The sequence below is a fragment of the Oryx dammah genome, unplaced genomic scaffold (genome assembly GCF_014754425.2).
Source record: "Oryx dammah isolate SB20612 unplaced genomic scaffold, SCBI_Odam_1.1 HiC_scaffold_9, whole genome shotgun sequence".
Taxonomy (NCBI): domain Eukaryota; kingdom Metazoa; phylum Chordata; class Mammalia; order Artiodactyla; family Bovidae; genus Oryx; species Oryx dammah.
The window spans coordinates 24,294,134-24,313,260 of NW_024070193.1; the positions used below are offsets into that span (position 1 = coordinate 24,294,134).

The 19,127-nt window shown below is 42.1% G+C and overlaps 1 protein-coding gene across 16 annotated transcripts in view; it reads right to left on the reverse strand.

Moving 5' to 3' along the window:
• Window positions 1-11,705: 11,705 nt before the first annotated feature.
• The window catches only part of MAGI1 (membrane associated guanylate kinase, WW and PDZ domain containing 1), a 643,929-nt gene continuing 636,507 nt past the window's right edge, over window positions 11,706-19,127 (reverse strand). For 11 of the 16 annotated variants that reach the window (XM_040246600.1, XM_040246596.1, XM_040246595.1 and 8 more), the window contains one exon: window positions 11,706-15,308. In XM_040246600.1, the coding sequence (XP_040102534.1) occupies window positions 14,554-15,308 (755 nt within the window). In that variant the 3' untranslated portion in view covers window positions 11,706-14,553. Of the gene's footprint in view, window positions 15,309-17,195; window positions 17,285-19,127 lie in introns of all 16 variants that reach the window. The other 5 variants (XM_040246603.1, XM_040246602.1, XM_040246604.1 and 2 more) reach the window with 2 other exon arrangements.

The following is a 19,127-nucleotide window of genomic DNA, read 5'->3' on the forward strand; positions in this document are numbered from 1 at the left end:
AGGCTAGATAATTCACTGTTGCTGTCCTGTACTTTGGGGAATGTTCAACAGCATCCCTGGCCTCCACCCACTAAATGTAGCAGCCAGCACCCTTCCCCCTCCCCTAGTTATGACAATGAAAGTGTCAGATGCTGACACTCCAGATGCTGATAACTGTGCCCTGGGGGCAAAATTGAGAACCATTGTCTTAAGCAAGAGGTCAAAGTATTTCTCTCCAGTAGTGCTCACCTCCAGAGGGCCCTGGTAGATTTACCAGAAAAAAAACAGTTTTTCTTTATCTTCCCTGGGTTATCACTCTTTCATCTAAATGAACAGAGAATTCCAGATTTTCCCATGCATCAAGGGACTTGGGTGTGGATGCAGGCAGAGGGTTCCTATAGATGCGCAGAATGGTGAATGCAGCCTTTGGTAACTGGATGCAAATCCCCCTGGGCAACCCGTCTGAATAGTGGGTGGGAACCAAACTGGGGGTGTCTGCCTGTGGCCTGGAGCTTTTTCTGGTCCTCTGAGGTTTCCCACTGGCAATGCGAATTTTTACGGAAGGTTTGCAGCCCACACAAGACATTTCTGGCCTTGCCTGCCTCCTCCAACTTTGCATCCTCAAATGCCAAATTCTCCCATTTTCTTTGCAGGGAGAGAAGCTGAAAACTTCGTGGGCAAAGTGATAATGAGCAATTGGGGAATCAGCCTTCTAGAAATCAGTCTCTTACTTCCTATCCCTCCCCATCTCTATTCCCTCTCACTTGACTTCCATACCCCTAGAGGCGAAGGAAATCTCAGTCTCTTTTAGATTAAGAGGACAAAATCATGCTGTAGTGAAACTTCAAAAAAATGTAAAGGAATTTCTACATGGCAGATACAGTTAAAGAGATTAAAGAAAAAAATACATCCATATAAATGCTATGGGCTGAATTATGTTTCCTTGAATTTCTTATGCTGAAGCTCTAATCCCTGTGTGACTGTGGAGATAGTCTTTAAGGATGTAACTAAGCTTATATGAGGTTATAAGGGTGGGCCCTAATCAGAAAGGATTAGTGTCCTTACAAGAGGAGGGAGAGATAGTGGCAGGGCTTATGCCCAGAGAAAAGACTATATGAGAACAAAAAGAGAAGACCAGCATCTGTAAGCCAGGAAGGGTAGTCCCCAGGAACCAACCCAAGGAGTTTAATTATGGACTTCTAGCCGAGAAAAAGATGAGAAAAGAAACTGCTGTTGTCTAAATCACTGAATCTATGGTGTTCTGTTACAGCAGCATGAGCAGACTAGTAGACTTCAGAATACTATTCAGCAGTTTAAAAAACAAGCAAAAAAGTGTGAGAACACTAACTAAACTGGTAAGATCTACAAGATATATTATGTGAGAAAAAATAACACTGCCAAGCAATATGTATATTATCATGCACTGATTTTAGAATCCCACAGACAAGAACTATCTGTGTGTGTGTGTATATATAGCTGTGGGGAATGACTGGAATTGGGGAGGGGGTGTCATCAACCGGGTCTTTTATTTTAGACTATTTGGATTATTTTTAAACAAAGCTAATGTAGTATCTATTATTTGTGTCACAAAACAAATAAAAAGTTAAGGTTTTTGTCTCACCTGTCCTTGGAGTATTTTCGAAGCCTGAATCACACTCTCAGTGATGCTCACACCTGGCTCTTTCTAAAGTATTTAAAACAGCAAGAGAATAGGGAATCCTTTTTGGTCTGCTCCTGCTGCTAAGTCACTTCAGCCGTGTCCTACTCTGTGCAACCCCATAGATGGCAGCCCACCAGGCTCCCCCATCCCTGGGATTCTCCAGGCAAGAACATTGGAGTGGGTTGCCATTTCCTTCTCTAATGCATGAAAGTGAAAAGTGAAAGTCAAGTCGCTCAGTCGTGTCCGACCCTTAGTGACCCCATAGTCGCTAAGGGTCCTCCATCCGTGAGATTTTCCAGGCAAGAGTGCTGGAGTGGGTTGCCATTGCCTTCTCTGCCTTTTTGGTCTAAATCCTATGAATGGAGCAGATCTCTTGCCAGTCTTTGAATGTCACTGTTCATGCCATCATTGGAGGGGGTGGGGCACAGAGGAACTAACTCTTCCTCAAATCCAAATTAAAGTTCACTAATATGGGGTACAATTAAAACATTTTCATTCTCCAGGCACACATCTTTGGAATTTCTTATTCAGTTCGTATCAGTGGAAGTCAGGAAGAGAAAGAAAACAAATTTTTAGTAAGAAAGACCAAAATAAGAGCCATCCAAACATAATACATCCAAGTAATAAAAATAACCCCCCATGAAATAGATTTCTAAAATAAAACCAAAACAGGTTGAGGGGGAAAGACATCATAAATCAGACTGAGTGATTTCACAGGGTTTGTAACCTTGCTCAATAATTTTTCCCATCTATCTGCAGGAAATGTTTCCTGTTACACATTTCCAATAAGACCTACCTGGTTTAAAACAAACAAAAAAAGTGACCAAGGGCAAAGGTATGCCCAACCTAAGTGCATTTTCTATAACCTAAAGGTTGGCTTTTACAGCAAGAATACAAAGAAACAAACACACAATATTTGTTTCTTTGTAAAAAGGAGATTAATACATGATTTTTCTTTCAAATATTTGTGGTTACTCTAGCAGATTTCAGGATTATAGAGATGTCAAATGTCCTCCATTCTCACAGCTTTTGTGTGTGAGTGTGTTGTGTGACATTTTAGTGATGGGGGAAACACTTGATCCCTTGTTAATTCCTCCTTTGGGCTCTTTTTTCTCACCCAGTAGGTCTCTTTCCCTATGGCTTACAGACGCATTCCAAGTCTTGCTTCTCCCTCTTCTCTCTGGTTGGCCTAGATTTCTAGTCCCATGGGTCTCTGGATTCACTCCTGGAACAAGCTGCTCTCCCTCTGCCATGAGGCCTCTGCCCAGGTCTCCTTTCTCTTTGGCAAGCCCTTCCTCCTCTTTGCCTTTCTTTGCACTGTCTAGAGTAAGTCGCCTTCTTACAGTCATGGGCACTGCAGCCACATCTATAGCTCTTACCACAATTTAAGTTCATCATTCAATGTCCATCCACCCTGCCAGACTCTAAACTTCAGGAAGGCTGGGATTTTTGTTGCCTTTGACAATGAGCACTGTGCCTGGAAAACAGTCGTCACTACATACTTGCTAACAAACTGCTTTGAACAAAGCTCTATTTTCAGGAGACAATGGGAGGAGTTAAAGTCAACTAAGTTATTATTCCAAGGATATATGGAGAATTTGCCTGATAAAATTCCTTACATAAAGGGTGACTATAGGGAGGGCTATCAAGTTGATGGGTTGGATAGGCAGATGAAATTTTCACTGGTCTTGCCACATTCATCAGTCAATGAAAGATATATCCTGCCTCCATCTAGACACTATGACTATTTCAAATATATTTCCCTTTGGTCCAGAGTTAGGGCTGGTCATCTCAATGGCGGATCCCACACCAATGGCCTGGCTCCACGTTAGAGTCTTTTATGTTAACCTATGTAAATGGCACTTATTCCCAGCACTGTTTTCCCAAGAATTTTATACCCCTTAGATTTTAAAGTATGGATGCTGTTTTGGTCATGGGAATGTCACAGAATAATTACTTTTCAGCCCCAAAGTTGTCTGCTAAAAGTACAATAGCTGTGTAGGGGGTTGAGGGAAGAAGAATTATAAATACTTTGGAAGAACTGGTTAGAAAACAATTGTTCATCATCATGATTGCTAATTATTCAGTATTCTTTTTATTTCATTAGGTTTTATTTAACATACCACATGTCCGATTTCATGGGCTTCCCAGGTAGGGCTAGAGGTAAACAACCCACCTGCCAATGCAGGTTAGGTGTAAGAGAAGCTGGCTCGATCCCTGGGTGGGGAAGATCCCCTGGAGAAGGGAATGGCAACCCACTCCAGTATTCTTGCCTGGAGAATCCCATGGACAGAGGAGCCTGGCGGGCTACAGTCCAGAGGGAGCACAGAGTTGGATATGACTGAAGCGACTTAGCATTGCATTGTATTGCTCCATTTTGTAAGATCATTAAAGTATTTCTCAAACTAATTTAAGTGAAAGCACACCAGCTAAATTTTGGTTTAAATGATAGTGTTCAGATCTCTTCATGTTGAGGATGTAGACGTCTCTCCATTATCCTTACTAATGAATAAGTTTAGTAGTGGCAGGAATATTAAACAGAACTCACAATGGAAATATATACACTTATTATCTTTTTATCTGACTAATAACTTCTTGGAATTGAAAGCCATTTTAGTTTACTTTGGGCTTCCCTTGTGGCTCAGCTGGTAAAGAATTTGTCTGCAATGTGGGAGACCTGGGTTTGATCCCTGGGTTGGGCAGATTCCCGGGAGAAGGAAAGGCTACCAACTCCAGTATTCTGGCTTAGAGAATTACATGGACTGTATAGGCCGTTAGTTTACTTTGGGAAAATATTCTCTAACCATCTTTCCTTTGAGCTGTTGCAATATTGCAAACTAAAAATGACAATAGTAGATACTATAAAGCAGAAAGAAGTAGAACAGGCCTATTCAATCCCACACAGTCTATGAGGTTAAAGTAAATGAAGACTGCAACTGCAGCCAATTGCAATCCTCTGGGACCTTAAGAAAAGCCAGGTCACACCCCAGACTAATTATGCCAGGATCTCTGAGGGTGGGTCCAGGCATTTTGAAAGCTCCTGGGTGATTTCCATGTGTATCCAAGGCTATGAACTGGTGGCTTAGTGGCTACACTGTGTTTGGTAACTCTCCCTGATGAGATATAGGTCTCCAGACTGCAAGCACTTTGCTCAAGACAGCTATTTCCAATAAAAGCAGGCAAAGTCTCAACAATACTAGTATTACCAGAAAGAAAAATAACTACCACTCACAATGTATCCCCTTAAGTGTTCAAACCGCTCAAGAGCACTGAGTTTTTGCATTAGGTTGTTCGCAGCAGCATGTTTCTGTAACTCAACTAGTTAAGTAAATGTTCAACTTCAGAATACTAAAAAACTAAGAAATATAACACTTCTACTTACTGAGCAAATATTATGTGCATCTACTATAAATATGATCCTATCACGGGAACTTGAAATACATCAGCATTCAGCACCAAGATCTTGTGAATCTTGTATTCTATACAAGGCAAGCTACATCATTTGCAGGGCTCAGTGCAAACTGCAAATGTGCTGCTCCTTGCTCAAGAATTACTAAATTTCAAGATGGTGATGGCAGAGCATTAAATCAAGTATGGGATCCATGGATGAGCAGGACTGCACATACATAAAGTCAACCCAGTTTCTAAAGGAGGGAGACAGGTGATAAACAATAAAGATAATAAGTACATACAGTGTACAGCATGTTAGAAGCTGGTAAGTGCCATGGAGGGAAAAAGAGAACTAAGAAAGGGAATCAAGTTGTAAACGCAAGTGGTCAGGATAAGCCCCATTGGAAGGGGGAGACTTGAGCAGATTTGAATCAGGTGAGGGAGTCCATTGTGAATACTTGGGGAAAGAGCTTTCCAGATGAAGGACAAGCTAGAGCAAAGGTAGTGAGGCTGGGAGCATGCCTGGAGTGTGGATGGAGCAGAACTGGAGAGGCAGCATCAGGAGAGAAGGAAAGGCTGGGTCACACAGTGCTTTAGAGTCTGTTCTAAGGACTCTGGTCCTTCACTTGGGATTTTGAAAGATTTGCTGTGTGGAGAGTCTGTAGGCGGGCAAGGAAAACAAGAAGAAAGCTATTGAAGTAACTTGGGATGAAGGACAGATATATGTATTATATATACATATCTATATATATATACACACATTCTAATTCTGTGTACGTATATATATACATACATAGTCAAGAAGCAACAGATAGAACTGGACATGGAACGACAGACTGGTTCCAAATCGGGAAAGGAGTACATCAAGGCTGTATATTGTCCCCCTGCTTATTTAACTTATATGCAGAGTACATCATGTGAAATGCCAGGTTGGATGAAGCACAAACTGGAATCAAGATTGCTGGGGGAAACACCAACAACCTTGAATAAGCAGATGACAACATTCTTATGGCAGAAAGCAAAGAAGAACCAAAGAGCCTCCTGATGAAAGTGAAAGAGGAGAGTGAAAAAGGTGGGTCAAAACTCAACATTCAGAAAACTAAGATCATGGCATCTGGTCCCATCACTTCATTGCAAATAGATGGGGAAACAATGGAAAACGTGAGAGACTTTATTTTGGGGGGCGCCAAAATCACTGCAGATGGTGACTGCAGCCATGAAATTAAAAGACACTTACTCCTTGGAAGAAAAGCTATGACAAACCTAGACAGCATATTTAAAAGCAGAGAGATTACTTTGCCAACAAAGGTCTGTCTAGTCAAAGCTATGGTTTTTCCGGTAGTCATGTACAGATGCGAGAGTTGGACTATAAAGAAAGCTGAGTGCCAAAGAATTGATGCTTTTGGACTGTGGTGTTGGAGAAGACTCTTGAGAGTCCCTTGGACTGCAAGGAGATCCAACCAGTCCATCCTGAAGGAAATTAGTCCTGAATATTCATTGGAAGGACTGACGCTGAAGCTGAAACTCTAATACTTTGGCCACCTGATGTGAAGAACTGACTCACTAGGAAAGATCCTGATGCTGGGAAAGATTGAAGGTGGGAGGAGAAGGGGACTACAGAGGATGAGATGGTTGGATGACATCTCTGACTCAATGGACATGAGTTTGAGTAAGCTCTGGGAGTTGGTGATGGACAAGGAAGCCTGGTGTGCTGCAGTCCATGAGATCACAGAGTGGGACACAACTGAGCTACTGAACTGAACTGATACATGTATCAGTTAGCCTGAGGTGCCTTCCACCCGCCCGGGGTGTGTGAGATCTTAGTTCCCCAACCAGGGACTGAACCCACGTTCCCTGCATTGTAAGATGCATTAACCACTGGACCACCAGGAAAGTCCCAATGACCCATTTTTGCTGTATTAAATCAAACTCCCAAAGTGTGTGTGTGTGGTGTATATATATATATATATATATATATATATATATATCTGTATACACACATACTTATGTAGAAAAAGATCATAAATGTCATAAACTATGCGGTTAATAATAATAATTTCTCAGGATTGGGATTGCCAGATAGTAAGGAACAATGTCATATTTTATTGTATACTCTCCTGACACACTTGAATATTTTAAGAATGAGTCAGTTTTGTAAAGTTAAAAAAAAAAAAAATCCACTGCTGGGATTTGCCTGGCAGTTTAGTGGTTAGGACTACGTGCTTCCACTGCATGGGGTTCAGGTTCTCAGGTCCCATATGCCATGTGACACAGCCAAAAAAGTAAACCCCCAAACACACTACTTTTCCAAGTGCGATATTCTAGGAGCGGTCCCCTTCTGAATACAAATATGGGGATGTTTAACAAAGATGGGGTAATACTCAACTGGGCTTCTATAGCCTGAGAAAGATGTATTACAGATGATCTAAAAAACAACAACAACAATAACAAAACAGGAGTACAAGGTTTTAAACCAGAAGCTGAAAAAAAAAAAAAGAGTAGTGAGGTGGGAAGAAACCTGAAGAAAACCAGGTAGAACAGTGAATGACTGACTTTAATGCAAGAAACAGGATATAGGATTTTAGTGTTGGTCATTGGTTAACAATCCACCTGCCAATGAAGGGACCTGGTTTTGATCCCTGGTCTGGTGAGATTCCATGTGCCATGGAGCACCTGGGCCTGTGTGCCACAACCATGGGCCCATGTTCTAGAGCTGGTGCTCCACAAGAGAGCAGCCCTACTCGTGGCAACCAAAGAAAGCCCTTGCGCAGCAACAAGGACTCTGCACATCCAAAAATAAATAAATTCATAAAATACAAAATCATCTATTAAAAAAAAAAAAGAAAGAAACTAGGCACAGAGTGTTCTGCATGTCTTTTTGTTGTTGTTCTGCATGTCTTAACAAAGGTCTAGCGAAGGCGGTGCGGGGGTGGGGTGGGGAATGGGGTAGAAGGATTAGGTTGGAAAGGAAACGAATTCTCCTCACAAGAGGATGATAAACATGGCCCTGGGGACTTTTCAGTTGAGAGTGGTAGTCACACAGTCGTGTCCGACTCTTTGTGACCCCATGTACTGAAGCCTGCTAGGCTCCTCTGTCCATGGGATTCTCCAGGCAAGAATATTGGAGTGGGTTGCCATTCCCTTCTCTTCAGTTAAGAGAACTCCTGTCTTAACCAGGATGCTGTTTTATGATAAGTGATGCTCTCTGGATGTGAACTAGTGCTTTAGGAGATTCACCTCCTCCCTCCTTTCATCTGCTCTCTGTGCAGACCCAAGGCCATCTTTGTTAAGTTCAAACCTGAGCTGGTCACCAGCCCCTCCCCCAGCACACATATAGCTTTTGGAGCGGGGTGGGGCGGTGTCCCGTTACACTTTCCAGTGGTCACTTATTACAGCAAAGTCCAAAATTCAAAATAACAACCCTCCCGGCCCCACGGCCCTTCAAAGCGCTCTCTTGTCCATTTTGAACCACGGTCTCTCCCTTTGAAAAGTTAACCCTCCTCCTTATGGAATCATAACCTTCCTCAGTCTGCCTAAAACCCCAATTACTTTCTCTCACAATACCCTGTGCTTCTGCTTGAAATGGAGTTTGTAAGTATTTGACCATTCACTTTCCCCCACTAAACTATATGTGTTCAAGTCCAGGAGGTGTTTCTAGTCCCAGGCTATACCTGGCCCTGAGTGGTCCTCAATGTGTTGAAAGAATCAGTGTGTCACAGCCTTGACTATGACACATGTAGGAATTCGCAGCCTTTTTGAGCTCTTTTCCCTTCACTTGTAGGATCCCACGCGATCAAAGGGATTTCTTCCGAGAGATAAATATACCTAAAAGGTCAATGCTTACCAGTATGGTGTGGCATTTAGCGGGCCCTGCTGTGCAGACCAAGTTCTTATTTCCTCAACATGACCATGCACACTTATCAGTTAGGTGGAAACGTAGCAGTCCCATGCAAAACTCCAGTATTTACTGTTAATACTCCAGAAAGTGGAGGGAAGCAGGCAGGGTACAACTGAAGCCAGAGGACACTGCCTGCTGCTGCTGCTGCTGCTGCTGAGTCACTTCAGGCGTGTCTGACTCTGTGTGACCCCATAGCCGGCAGCCCACCAGGCTCCCTCGTCCCTGGGATTCTCCAGGCAAGAACACTGGCGTGGGTTGCCATCTCCTTCTCCAAGGACACTGCTTAACTGGTTAGAACTGCTCAGGTCCAAGATGGTGGAAGCCTCAACCTCCAGTGTACCTTGCGACTCCTTATTCACTCATTATAATAATTAGCCAAATGACACGCCCTCCAGCACCATGACAGTTCCTAGAAATTCCAGCGCTTCCCAGCACCACCCCTCTCAAATAGTTAGAATAATCCTCCCACTCATTAGCATGTGAAATTACCCACCCCAGGGAATTTTCTGGCAGTCTAGTGGCTATGACTCTGCACTTTGACTGCCATGGACTGTGCCTGTGAGTGTGTGCATGCTAAGTCGCTTCAGTCCTATCTGACTGTGTGACCCTATGGACTGTAGTCTGCCAGGTACCACTGTCCTTGGAATTCTCCAGGCAAGAATACTGGGGTGGGTTGCCAGGCCCTTCTCCAGAGGATCTTCCGGACCCATGGATTGAACATGCATCTCTTACACTGCATGTTTCCAGCACTGACAGGTAGTGCGAGCGCAACCTGGGAAGCCCACAGGACATGCGCCCCCCGCCCCCAAAAATTATCCAGGCCATAAAAACTAACCACCCCATACTTCAGGGTCTCTCACCTATGGAGACTGCCCACACTCCACACTGTAGTGTATGTTTCACCCTTGGCTGCTCTCAGTTTCTGAGATGACCATGCCTTAGAGTCTCTCTTGCCTTTTGAGACAGACTGCATTCTGTCTATGGAATGTGTATTGCTCTAAAGAAGTCCACTTCTTACCTATCACTTTGTCTCCCACTGAATTCTTTCTGCGATGAAACACAAAGAATCTGAGTTTCATAAAGTTCTGAGGCCAGGTATGTGATCTCAGTTCAAAGACAGTGGGTTCAAGTTCCAATCTGAGTTGTGCAGTTCCACCACCTTGCTGAGATCTATGTGCTTTCAAAAAGGCCTTGCCCTTTGGCTTGAGTGAACACCTGATGTCCTCTGTGGTGTGGAGAAGTAAAACCACACCACTCCTGCCCCTGACAACGAGCACAATGATTAGAGACATCACTGGATGAAACTTGTCAAAACATTTTCACAGGTCTACTCCTGCAAAAACAAAAACAAATAACCGTATTGGAAGGGGCCAGCTTTGTTATTTTCCTTAAAAGTTTGTAATTACACATACTGCAAAAGCACTAGCATCTTATTGTGCTGAATACCCTCATGCTGATGATGTTGAGGGATAAGAAAAGACTCCTGGAAGAACTCGGAAGGGCCTTTCACAATTGATGCAGACCACCTGAGGTGGTCTCACACTGGCCCCCCAGCAGGAAACATCCTGAACCCTAACTGACCCTCAGCACCTTCTTTGTGGTGTGACCATTTATGACAGGCAAAGAACTTGTGCAATGTAAGGGTTTCACAAATAGTTTCTATTGTCAGTTAAGCCAAGGACCAATCTGGATACCATCTTTAGCAAAACAGAGTTTGGGGAAGTGAGCAGTGTCTACAATCACCATGTTGGTGACAAAATAAAGCAATATACTATCACACACGATACTTTTTGAGTGCCTAGGAACTCAGGTTCTGCATGAAAATCCTAACTACTAAGTCATATGAAGGAACAATCCCAAAACTGTAAGGAAATTGGAAAGGATTACAAACTACATGTCAACCAGAATACATGCAGAGTCACTCACTGACTGGTTAGCCTTTTCATCGAGTTAAAAGTATGTCTAACTTCACATCCATCTCTATCACCAAAAGATAAGTTTGGAGGCTATTTTCATCTCAACTTTCACAGCATGGCATTTTGGATTCCTATTTTAAAACACTGGTCACTGTAATTCTTATACTTGTGAAGTAGTATGAACCACATTGTTTGCTAACTTTACAATTAAAATAGAAGGCCTTCTTCCCCATTTTAATCGAGAAAATACTTCTTCATTTTGATTGGAAAATAAACCAGGACAATAAAAAGGAGTAGCATACTGATTGGAATGCAGAAAATCCTCCTTAAAAAAAAGTTTAGTGTCATTTACTGAGGATTTTTCTGATTGCCAGAGGTGTGCTAATCACTTTGCATTTTCCTTTCACCAACTCTATGACATCTGCCCCTTCAAAGATGAGGAAACTGATTCTTTAAAAGAGGTTAAGGAACTGGCCCAGTATTACACCGTTAGGAGGCAAGGAAGTTCTTGGCTCAGCAGGTTGTGCTTTATCACCAGGATTCCGTTCAATACCATGCAGCTCAAACTTTCGTGTGCATTCACATTAGATGGGGATCTTGCTAAAGGCACATTCTGACTCAGTAGGTCAAGAGTAGGGCTTGAAACTTTGCCTTTCTAATATGCTCTCCAGTGATGAGATGGCAGTTGGTCTACAGGCTGGACTTTGAGTATCAAGGCACTATATTACTGAAAGACCATCATCTCTTCCCTTTCAACAGAATGGTATTCATTGCATTGGGAGTCAGACACTCTTACTTGGTTATGTGACCCTGATATATTTGAGACAACACAGAGACAAGAAAGATATCAACCCAGAAGCAATCGTGGTTATGTAATGCATACATTTCCATGTATTTTTACAGTAAAAATGCATTAAAAAATCTTTCACAAAAGAAACTTAAAAAATACAAGTAGGGTGTTAAGTCCTCCCCACAACATTCTTTCAGGCATCAACTGTCTCATGGATGGGAGGGGAGTTCCTAAAGGGTCTGATTTAATCATACAAAATACTCATTCATATCATCTCTCATCAAGACATTTACATGAAGTGGGGAACTAGGGAAAGTAGGCTCAAAAGAATCAGTCTCCAATTTAAGGTTACAGTAGTTCAGAGAAAAACTCTATCTTTCTGCTTAATGTATAGTCCCTGTAAAGTACGATATTTTCAAAGTATGAAACTCAGATGACCCTGCCACACTAAAAGTCTTCACGGATAAAGCCAAGCCCAGGTGGGTAGCACATAGATTTTGACATGTCAAACATCTCTGACAACAAGAAAGACACTGAGATGTTAACTTCACGATCCACTCCAAAAATCCACCTCCTGATTTCATTTATTTAAAACTCTGGACCACAACTGAGAGCATCAATCATTTAACATCATGGATTTGGCTAGAATGAGTGAGAGAACTCCTAGCAGTGGAGCCTTAGGAATAAAATCCCCAGTTGGCTCTTAGAAAATTGATGAAAAAAGAACATCATTATTCAGTTGCGTTCTCCCTCACCATACTACTGTAGCTCAATATATGCTCTGTATGGAAAACTCTGAAGATAAAAATAGCAGTCTCAGACTTTTTCCTCTTTTTTAGCTATAGAATGTACATTGTGTCTGTTCCAGGAAATGAACTTGGTTTGTGCATATCCACAGAAGGACAGCTACTCATTGTAATGTTGTATAAACCCATAAGTCAAATAAAGCTATGAACAATGTAATATTTATATATGCATAGTGTTTTATAAAAAGATTGGCCCACATACTGCTTTTCATCAATACAGAAAGAGCATTAAGTCCACAGCACACTGCAAGAAATGAATGAAGAACACAAATGCAAACAAGTGCTTAATAATTCACAAGCAGGCTCACCATGGAGGAAATGATGATATTCAAACCAACTAAAGCTTTAGAGAATTACTTATATAGTCTCCCATTTTTAAAACAGCTTTACATACCTGATTTAGTTTACAGTAAAATATATCCCAATGAATCAATTTGTTCCATATTCAGAAATATAAACACGTCACATTCCTCACAGCTAATTTTTTTGTCATAAATTCTCTTTTATACAAGAAAAAAAGGCAACAGTTGTTTGTTTTTAAAACAGGCTCTATTAATTACAATTTTTAACTCTGTACACAAGATAATTGGCTGGTTTTCTCCATTTTTTTTTCTTTATCCTTTTTTTTTTTTTTTTTTAAACAGTACCATGAGAACAACAGTGATTGACTTGCAAAGTTTGGTGTCTGTATGGAAAATGCAAAACAGTACTACGGAAATACGCAATGCATCATAAGCAGCGATTTGTTGTAGTGGTCCAACAGGTACAAGCAAAGGTTTTGGCTCAGCTAGGCAGTAATTCATTTCAACCACAACCCGGGGCTATAGCCGACCCAACCAACCTCCTGTGAGATAGCAAAAGTATGTCTTCTATTAAAGAAAAATTTCTATATTTTGTTCTGTCCAAAGATTAAAAGGACAGGGTCATAAGTGCAGATGTTTGTCAACCAGATCTAGAACCAATGAAATCGAATTCTTCTCTCTCCTTCAACCATTTTGGAGATTTTTATTATGGTTCCAAAGAAAACTGGCATTTCTAAGAATGAGCATGCCCAACCCTCATGTCTTTAAATATCAACAGAGAAGTTCCTTCTACCAAGGCTTACTCCCTCCTCCCCAATTTGGCAAAGGGTAACCACAGGCTCATGATAAAAAGGGAAACTTTCTGTACTAGTGATTCTTAGGGCTCCTCACACCGCCACATTGTCTCCCATGCCATTTACTATTCAGTCTTAAATCAGGCAAGACAACACCAAACGTGTTTGCTGTGCATTCCTTCTAGTAGTTGAGCAAAACTTTCATGGCACTGCCTTAATGAGATTCTCATTCCATGTTGGTGATGCTAATGAACCTGACCATCTGTGCTTGGGCTGCATTTAGGTAATGGTGACCAACCTTCCCCTCTCTGCACCTTTCTATAGCCAGGGAGAGTACAAACTGTTTTCTGAATGGAGAATAACTTGAGAACATAACATTTCTTTGTGCTTTGTGCTGTGTCCTTTAGCTATAAATATCCTTCATCTGCAACAGTAGTCTCTTCATACAGTTTGCTTAACTTTAGGATCATCAGTAATCCTCATTTATTCCAAGGAGTCCTCAGCTTTTACAAATATAACTTTTGCATTTTTGCTTTTATCAAAAACAAAAAAACAAAAAACACCTAACTACACTACAGCACTACATCAGTACATAACAGTCTCCATCAAATTAATTAAATTTGATCAATTATCTTCCTTACTTAGAGAAAATGATCAACAGCCCCAATTAACCAGGAGAGAAAAAGATCACCCCCATCCCCAAAGGGAACAATTCTTAACAATTCTACAGTTTATGTAGAAACAAAATTTATATCCCTTTGGGGAAGCATTTAGCAAATAATTTCCCAAAAAAGTATGCATTTAAAAATACTTTCTTTAATATGATACATCAGGCACAACACTTTTCATATATATATTTTTTTCTTATAAGATTTCAAATGCATCAACTGTCGCTAGTCAGAGGATCTGATGGCTGACGTCAGATGTTTCATTAGGTAAGAAACTAAATGATTTCAGGTTTGTGAGCTTCCTCTTCGAACCTTTGACATGGTAAAGGCTGGAACTGTGACGCAGGCTCTCAGATACTGAGGTCGGTGCTGCACTCTTTGTAAGGCCTTCTCCGCTGCTCCGGGGGATGTCTGGAACTCCGGCCGGCGTCCTGTCTTAGACTCGTCTCGTCCCTCTCCCGGTGGCTGCCTCTGTCCTCTTTGTTCCTTTTCTCCAGGGACCGCTCTCTCCTCCGCTCGGGGGACTTGGTCCGCCTCCGGTCGGTGGATTTGGCTCTCCTTTCGGGCGAGCTTCCTCTCTTGCGCTCAGGCGATCTTCTCTGATCCAACAGTCTCTCCAGAGACCGCCGCCGCCGGCCTGGAGAGCCGTCCCTCCGGCGGGTCGGGGACCGCTCTCGCCTCCTCTCCGGGGAAACCTCCTTCCTCTTCTCCTGCTTCTCCCTTCTCTCCAAAGTGTTGTCAGCGCTGCGCGTGCCTTCCCTCCGCTTCTCCGGAGACCTCCTCTTGGGGCCATTGGTCACCATCCGCTCGGGTTGGGCGTCTCTTCGTCCCTCGGGTGCCCGGTCCTTGGGTCGGCAAGCCCCACTGTCGGGTTTTCTAGAAGTTCCGTTCCATGTGTGATGTTCATTGGGTTGTCTGCTATACTCTCTGCTGCCTTTGGGATCTCTCACGTGTGCCCGCTTTTCCCCATGTGGTGATGATTTGTGAAGATCGGGTGGGTAACTGGACTCCAATGATGGATGCTGCCGGCGGTCAGGGGGCCCAGCCCTCATTTCCGGAACACCTTGTGGACCGGTGGGGGGGCCGTTCCCGTCGCTGCTGGGGTCTGCCAGGAAGAGAAACGAGAGCAACAGTTTGGTATCAAGGACCTTGGCTCCTGTCCCCACCCGCCCTCTTGAGACCCCATTAGTCACAACAAACAAACAACTGTTAAAAGCAGTCAGAATCAAAGCCAAACTGACTCTTAGTTAATTTAAGTATAACTCCAACTAGCCATGGTTAAAAACTGGTACTTGTGGCTTTTGGCAGCTAGCCTACTATCTGTACTCATATAGATCATTCAACTTGTAACATCAGTCATGAGTTTAGTCTTTGAAGGAATAACCCAAGTAATCTGTCTAGAAGTATCAAAAGGCCCTCCCCCTTAGTATCTCCTGTTCTTTTTTCCCCCAGCCATCACCCTTCCTCCCTGACATCTCCCCCTACCCCATGACAGAAAATATTCCTTTGTTTAAAGATTGTTTTAATTTGCTTACAAAAATCTGGGCTGTTGAACTGGAGGGGCATGAAGGAACTTTGTAAGGGAATGGAAAGAATCTATGTTTTGATCTGAGTAGGGATTAAATGGGTGCATAGAGAGGTAGACATTCACTGCTCTGGGCCCTCAGGCTTTATGAATGTTACTGTAAGCAAAGTATACTTTCATTTAAAAAAAAAAAAAAATCCAGGCTGGTGATGACAGAGGCAACACAGCCAGATGTTGACGACAGGCAAATGTGACATTATGAGAGGGTCCATTAAACATTCTCTCTACCTGTGTGAGTGCCGTCCAACTATTTTCTTTATTTTTGCATATGTTTAAGGAACTGTTTTTAAACTGTGGAGTCATCTGACAGATAAAAGGAAGTGGGAGAGAGGTTGTCAAGTGCACATTTGACATAGAGGCACTTTTCTTGATGCTATAAAAGCAGCCATAATTACATCTAAGGTGTGGATTCACTGGGCAACTTTTTACAACCTTGACATCTATAGATTAAAAAGCAGGGGGGCCCCATAAAGGCTCCTGTTTATTGTTAAACTATCTGAAATGACACTGCAAAAACATTAAATAGCATCCTGGATTTATGAGCGTTCTTTTCAAAGCTCTGTCATACCTAAACCCAGTAAGTCATACATACTATCCCAATCCAGGCTAGGCACCAGAAATGATGTGCTGCGTCACAGAGGACAAACCAGGGCCACAGTCAGAGACTCAGAAACCAGGGGTGCTCTTTAAGGATCTTTCATGAGTCAACAAGGTCAACATTAGGCAATTAATCTTTCAGGAATGATCTCCCAAAACCTAGGGTGAGTTTTAACAAAAACAAGAACGTAGCCTAAAGCAGGAATCAGTAAACTTTTTTCTGTAAAGGGCCAAAGGGTAAAATATTTATGGTTTTTGCATGCCACATAGCTTGTCACAACTGTTCATCTGCCACTATATGGCAAATGCAGCCACAGACAACACATAGAAGAAATGGGCATGGTTACGTGCCAATAAAACTTTACTTATCAATTCAAAAACAGGCTGTGAACAAGATTTGGCCCCTGGACTGTCATTCGACAAGAGATAATCAAGTAGGAGATCTCATTTTCCTGTTTTGGCAGAGTCTTATCTCTCTAGGTGAGAGCTTTGTGATCTGAGATTTGTTCTTTTGGAATGGCTGGGGAGGTGTCTAGAAATAACAAACACAGGAGCTTATGAAGTCATTTTAAGATCTAGGCAAGGGAAGGGGCTTCAGTGACCATCCTAAATCTAACCTTGGGGTTTCCTACACCTATATTTAAGAGAAGGGAGAGTAAGGCTTCCACAGAGTCAGTGGTGTACTTACAATTCAAAGAACGCAGGGTGCTCAGAATGAATTGCCAAACATATCAAAACAGAGCTAAAGCAGAAGCAATGAGGAAATTAGGCCACAGCACAGAAACACCTAGTATTGATTGAGCTACAAACCGTAGTTTGATTATGGCCCATAAGGTAGAAGCAAGCCTCCCCGAGCTTTTCATTTCTCATACATGCAGCGATATTAGGAGGTATCATCGCTGTAGAAGGGAGGGCCCAGCACCAAGAACAGTCAGAGAAGAGAGAGAAAGAGAGAAAGAGAAAAAGTTGAACATTTAGATTCCCTATAACAAAGAGGAAAGAAAAAAAAAATCTGCATTTGTTAACATAGGGTAAAGAGAGTTTATTTGTCCAGTCAGACAGTCTAAGGCAACACTCAAATAAGGCTGCAGAGACCAAAATCAGAACAGTGACGTTTTCAGACAGCCAGATAAGGTGAGAGAACCCAGACAATGGATGCATCCTTTTTTTTCTTTTACTCTTTCTTTCAAACAACTGGAACAATGACAGGCTGGCATAGGAGAGCATTAACAATAAACAACAAAAGAACAAAGTTCCCTCCCTCCCCGACCCCGCCCCCAAGACCCCGGCAGTTAAATTAAGTACAAAAAACTCATTACAAAAATAGCCTCACAGAGAAGCAGGTTCCAATCAAGTCAGAAAAATATTGGAACTTAACATATTATAACCCATTTGTGACTCTAATCAATAGAATTAGAGAAATTTAGTCCCAATGACATATGGAGACGTTATACAGTAGCACAATCCTGGCACATTCAATCCTTTTCGGAAAAAAAAAAAAAAACGGTGTATTGAAATGATCTTTATTTTTAGCCCAAAGAACATTGGTTAGTGTTGGATTTTCATCCTCAGTGCAACAGACATAGGTTTTGAGAAGGTACACAGGTTACTGATGATGACTCGCAAATGAAAGATCACATCCAACAGAAGCATAGGGAAGACAGAAAAGGGAGACAATGTTACACAGTTTCAGTGGCATCGATACACCTACAGTCAAGGTTTAGTACAGTGCACAGTTGTGGCATCTTAATGTTGTCAAAATACTTCCCCTGTGGTTGGGCATGTCTAAAGGGGCCTCATCAGATACCCACCCCTCCCCCACCATGGGCCCCTCATTATTTTGCACCTGTATGGATGTCCAACACCTGGGAAGACTGTCCTTCAAAGGAGTTCTCGTTCTCCTTGAGCTGCATCTGAATTAAGGATCTCATCAAGTCCAAAATGCAACTGGGAATTGTGCCAAATGACTTTCAGAAAAGAGGGCAATAACAGATAAATCCCTAATAAAGGGGACCGATGTATATGGGGACCATTCAATCACAGTTTCTATAGAAACTTTTGTAGACCTTTGGTTGGGAAGAAGAGCCCTACATCTAGGGCATAGCTTTTTTTTTTCCTTTAAATTTTAAACAAGAATCTCAAATAGGACATAATTATTATAATATACAATATTTTGCCATCAGAACACTAAGCTATGTAAAGATCATTGCTGTTTAGTCAAATCATGTCTACAGATATGACAAAGGAACTCTATGCATAAGCTGGCTTTCCTCACAGGAAAGGTATAGTAATGTGTTTCCCTCATGACGGGCACTGGGAATTGATTTCATCCTTTGTCATCTAAAAACATATGGCTAAAGTTTCAACAGTTTTGTTTGTTTTGTAGTTGTGGGCTCAGGTGGTCTGATTTGGGGTAGGGACCAGTGGGAGGGATGCAGAAGAACTGTATACACCTCCTTGATGCTGAACAAGGCCCCCAAATCATCTCCAAAATTCATGCCTCTTAAATAAAGATATCAAGTAATCAAAAACGAGAGAGGAGGAAAAAAAAATTGTGCCTCAACATTATCACTCAGGAAACCTGCTTTCCTGCTTCTTAAAAGGAGTAGAGTCATTTTGTGCTAACAATTGGATCTGAGAAACGGTTTGGCACAGTTCAAACAAACATTCCTTCGCTCTTGGTCGGACTAGACAAAATGTTCTCTCTGATTATCAGAAAGGGGGCTATATAAAGATCTTGTC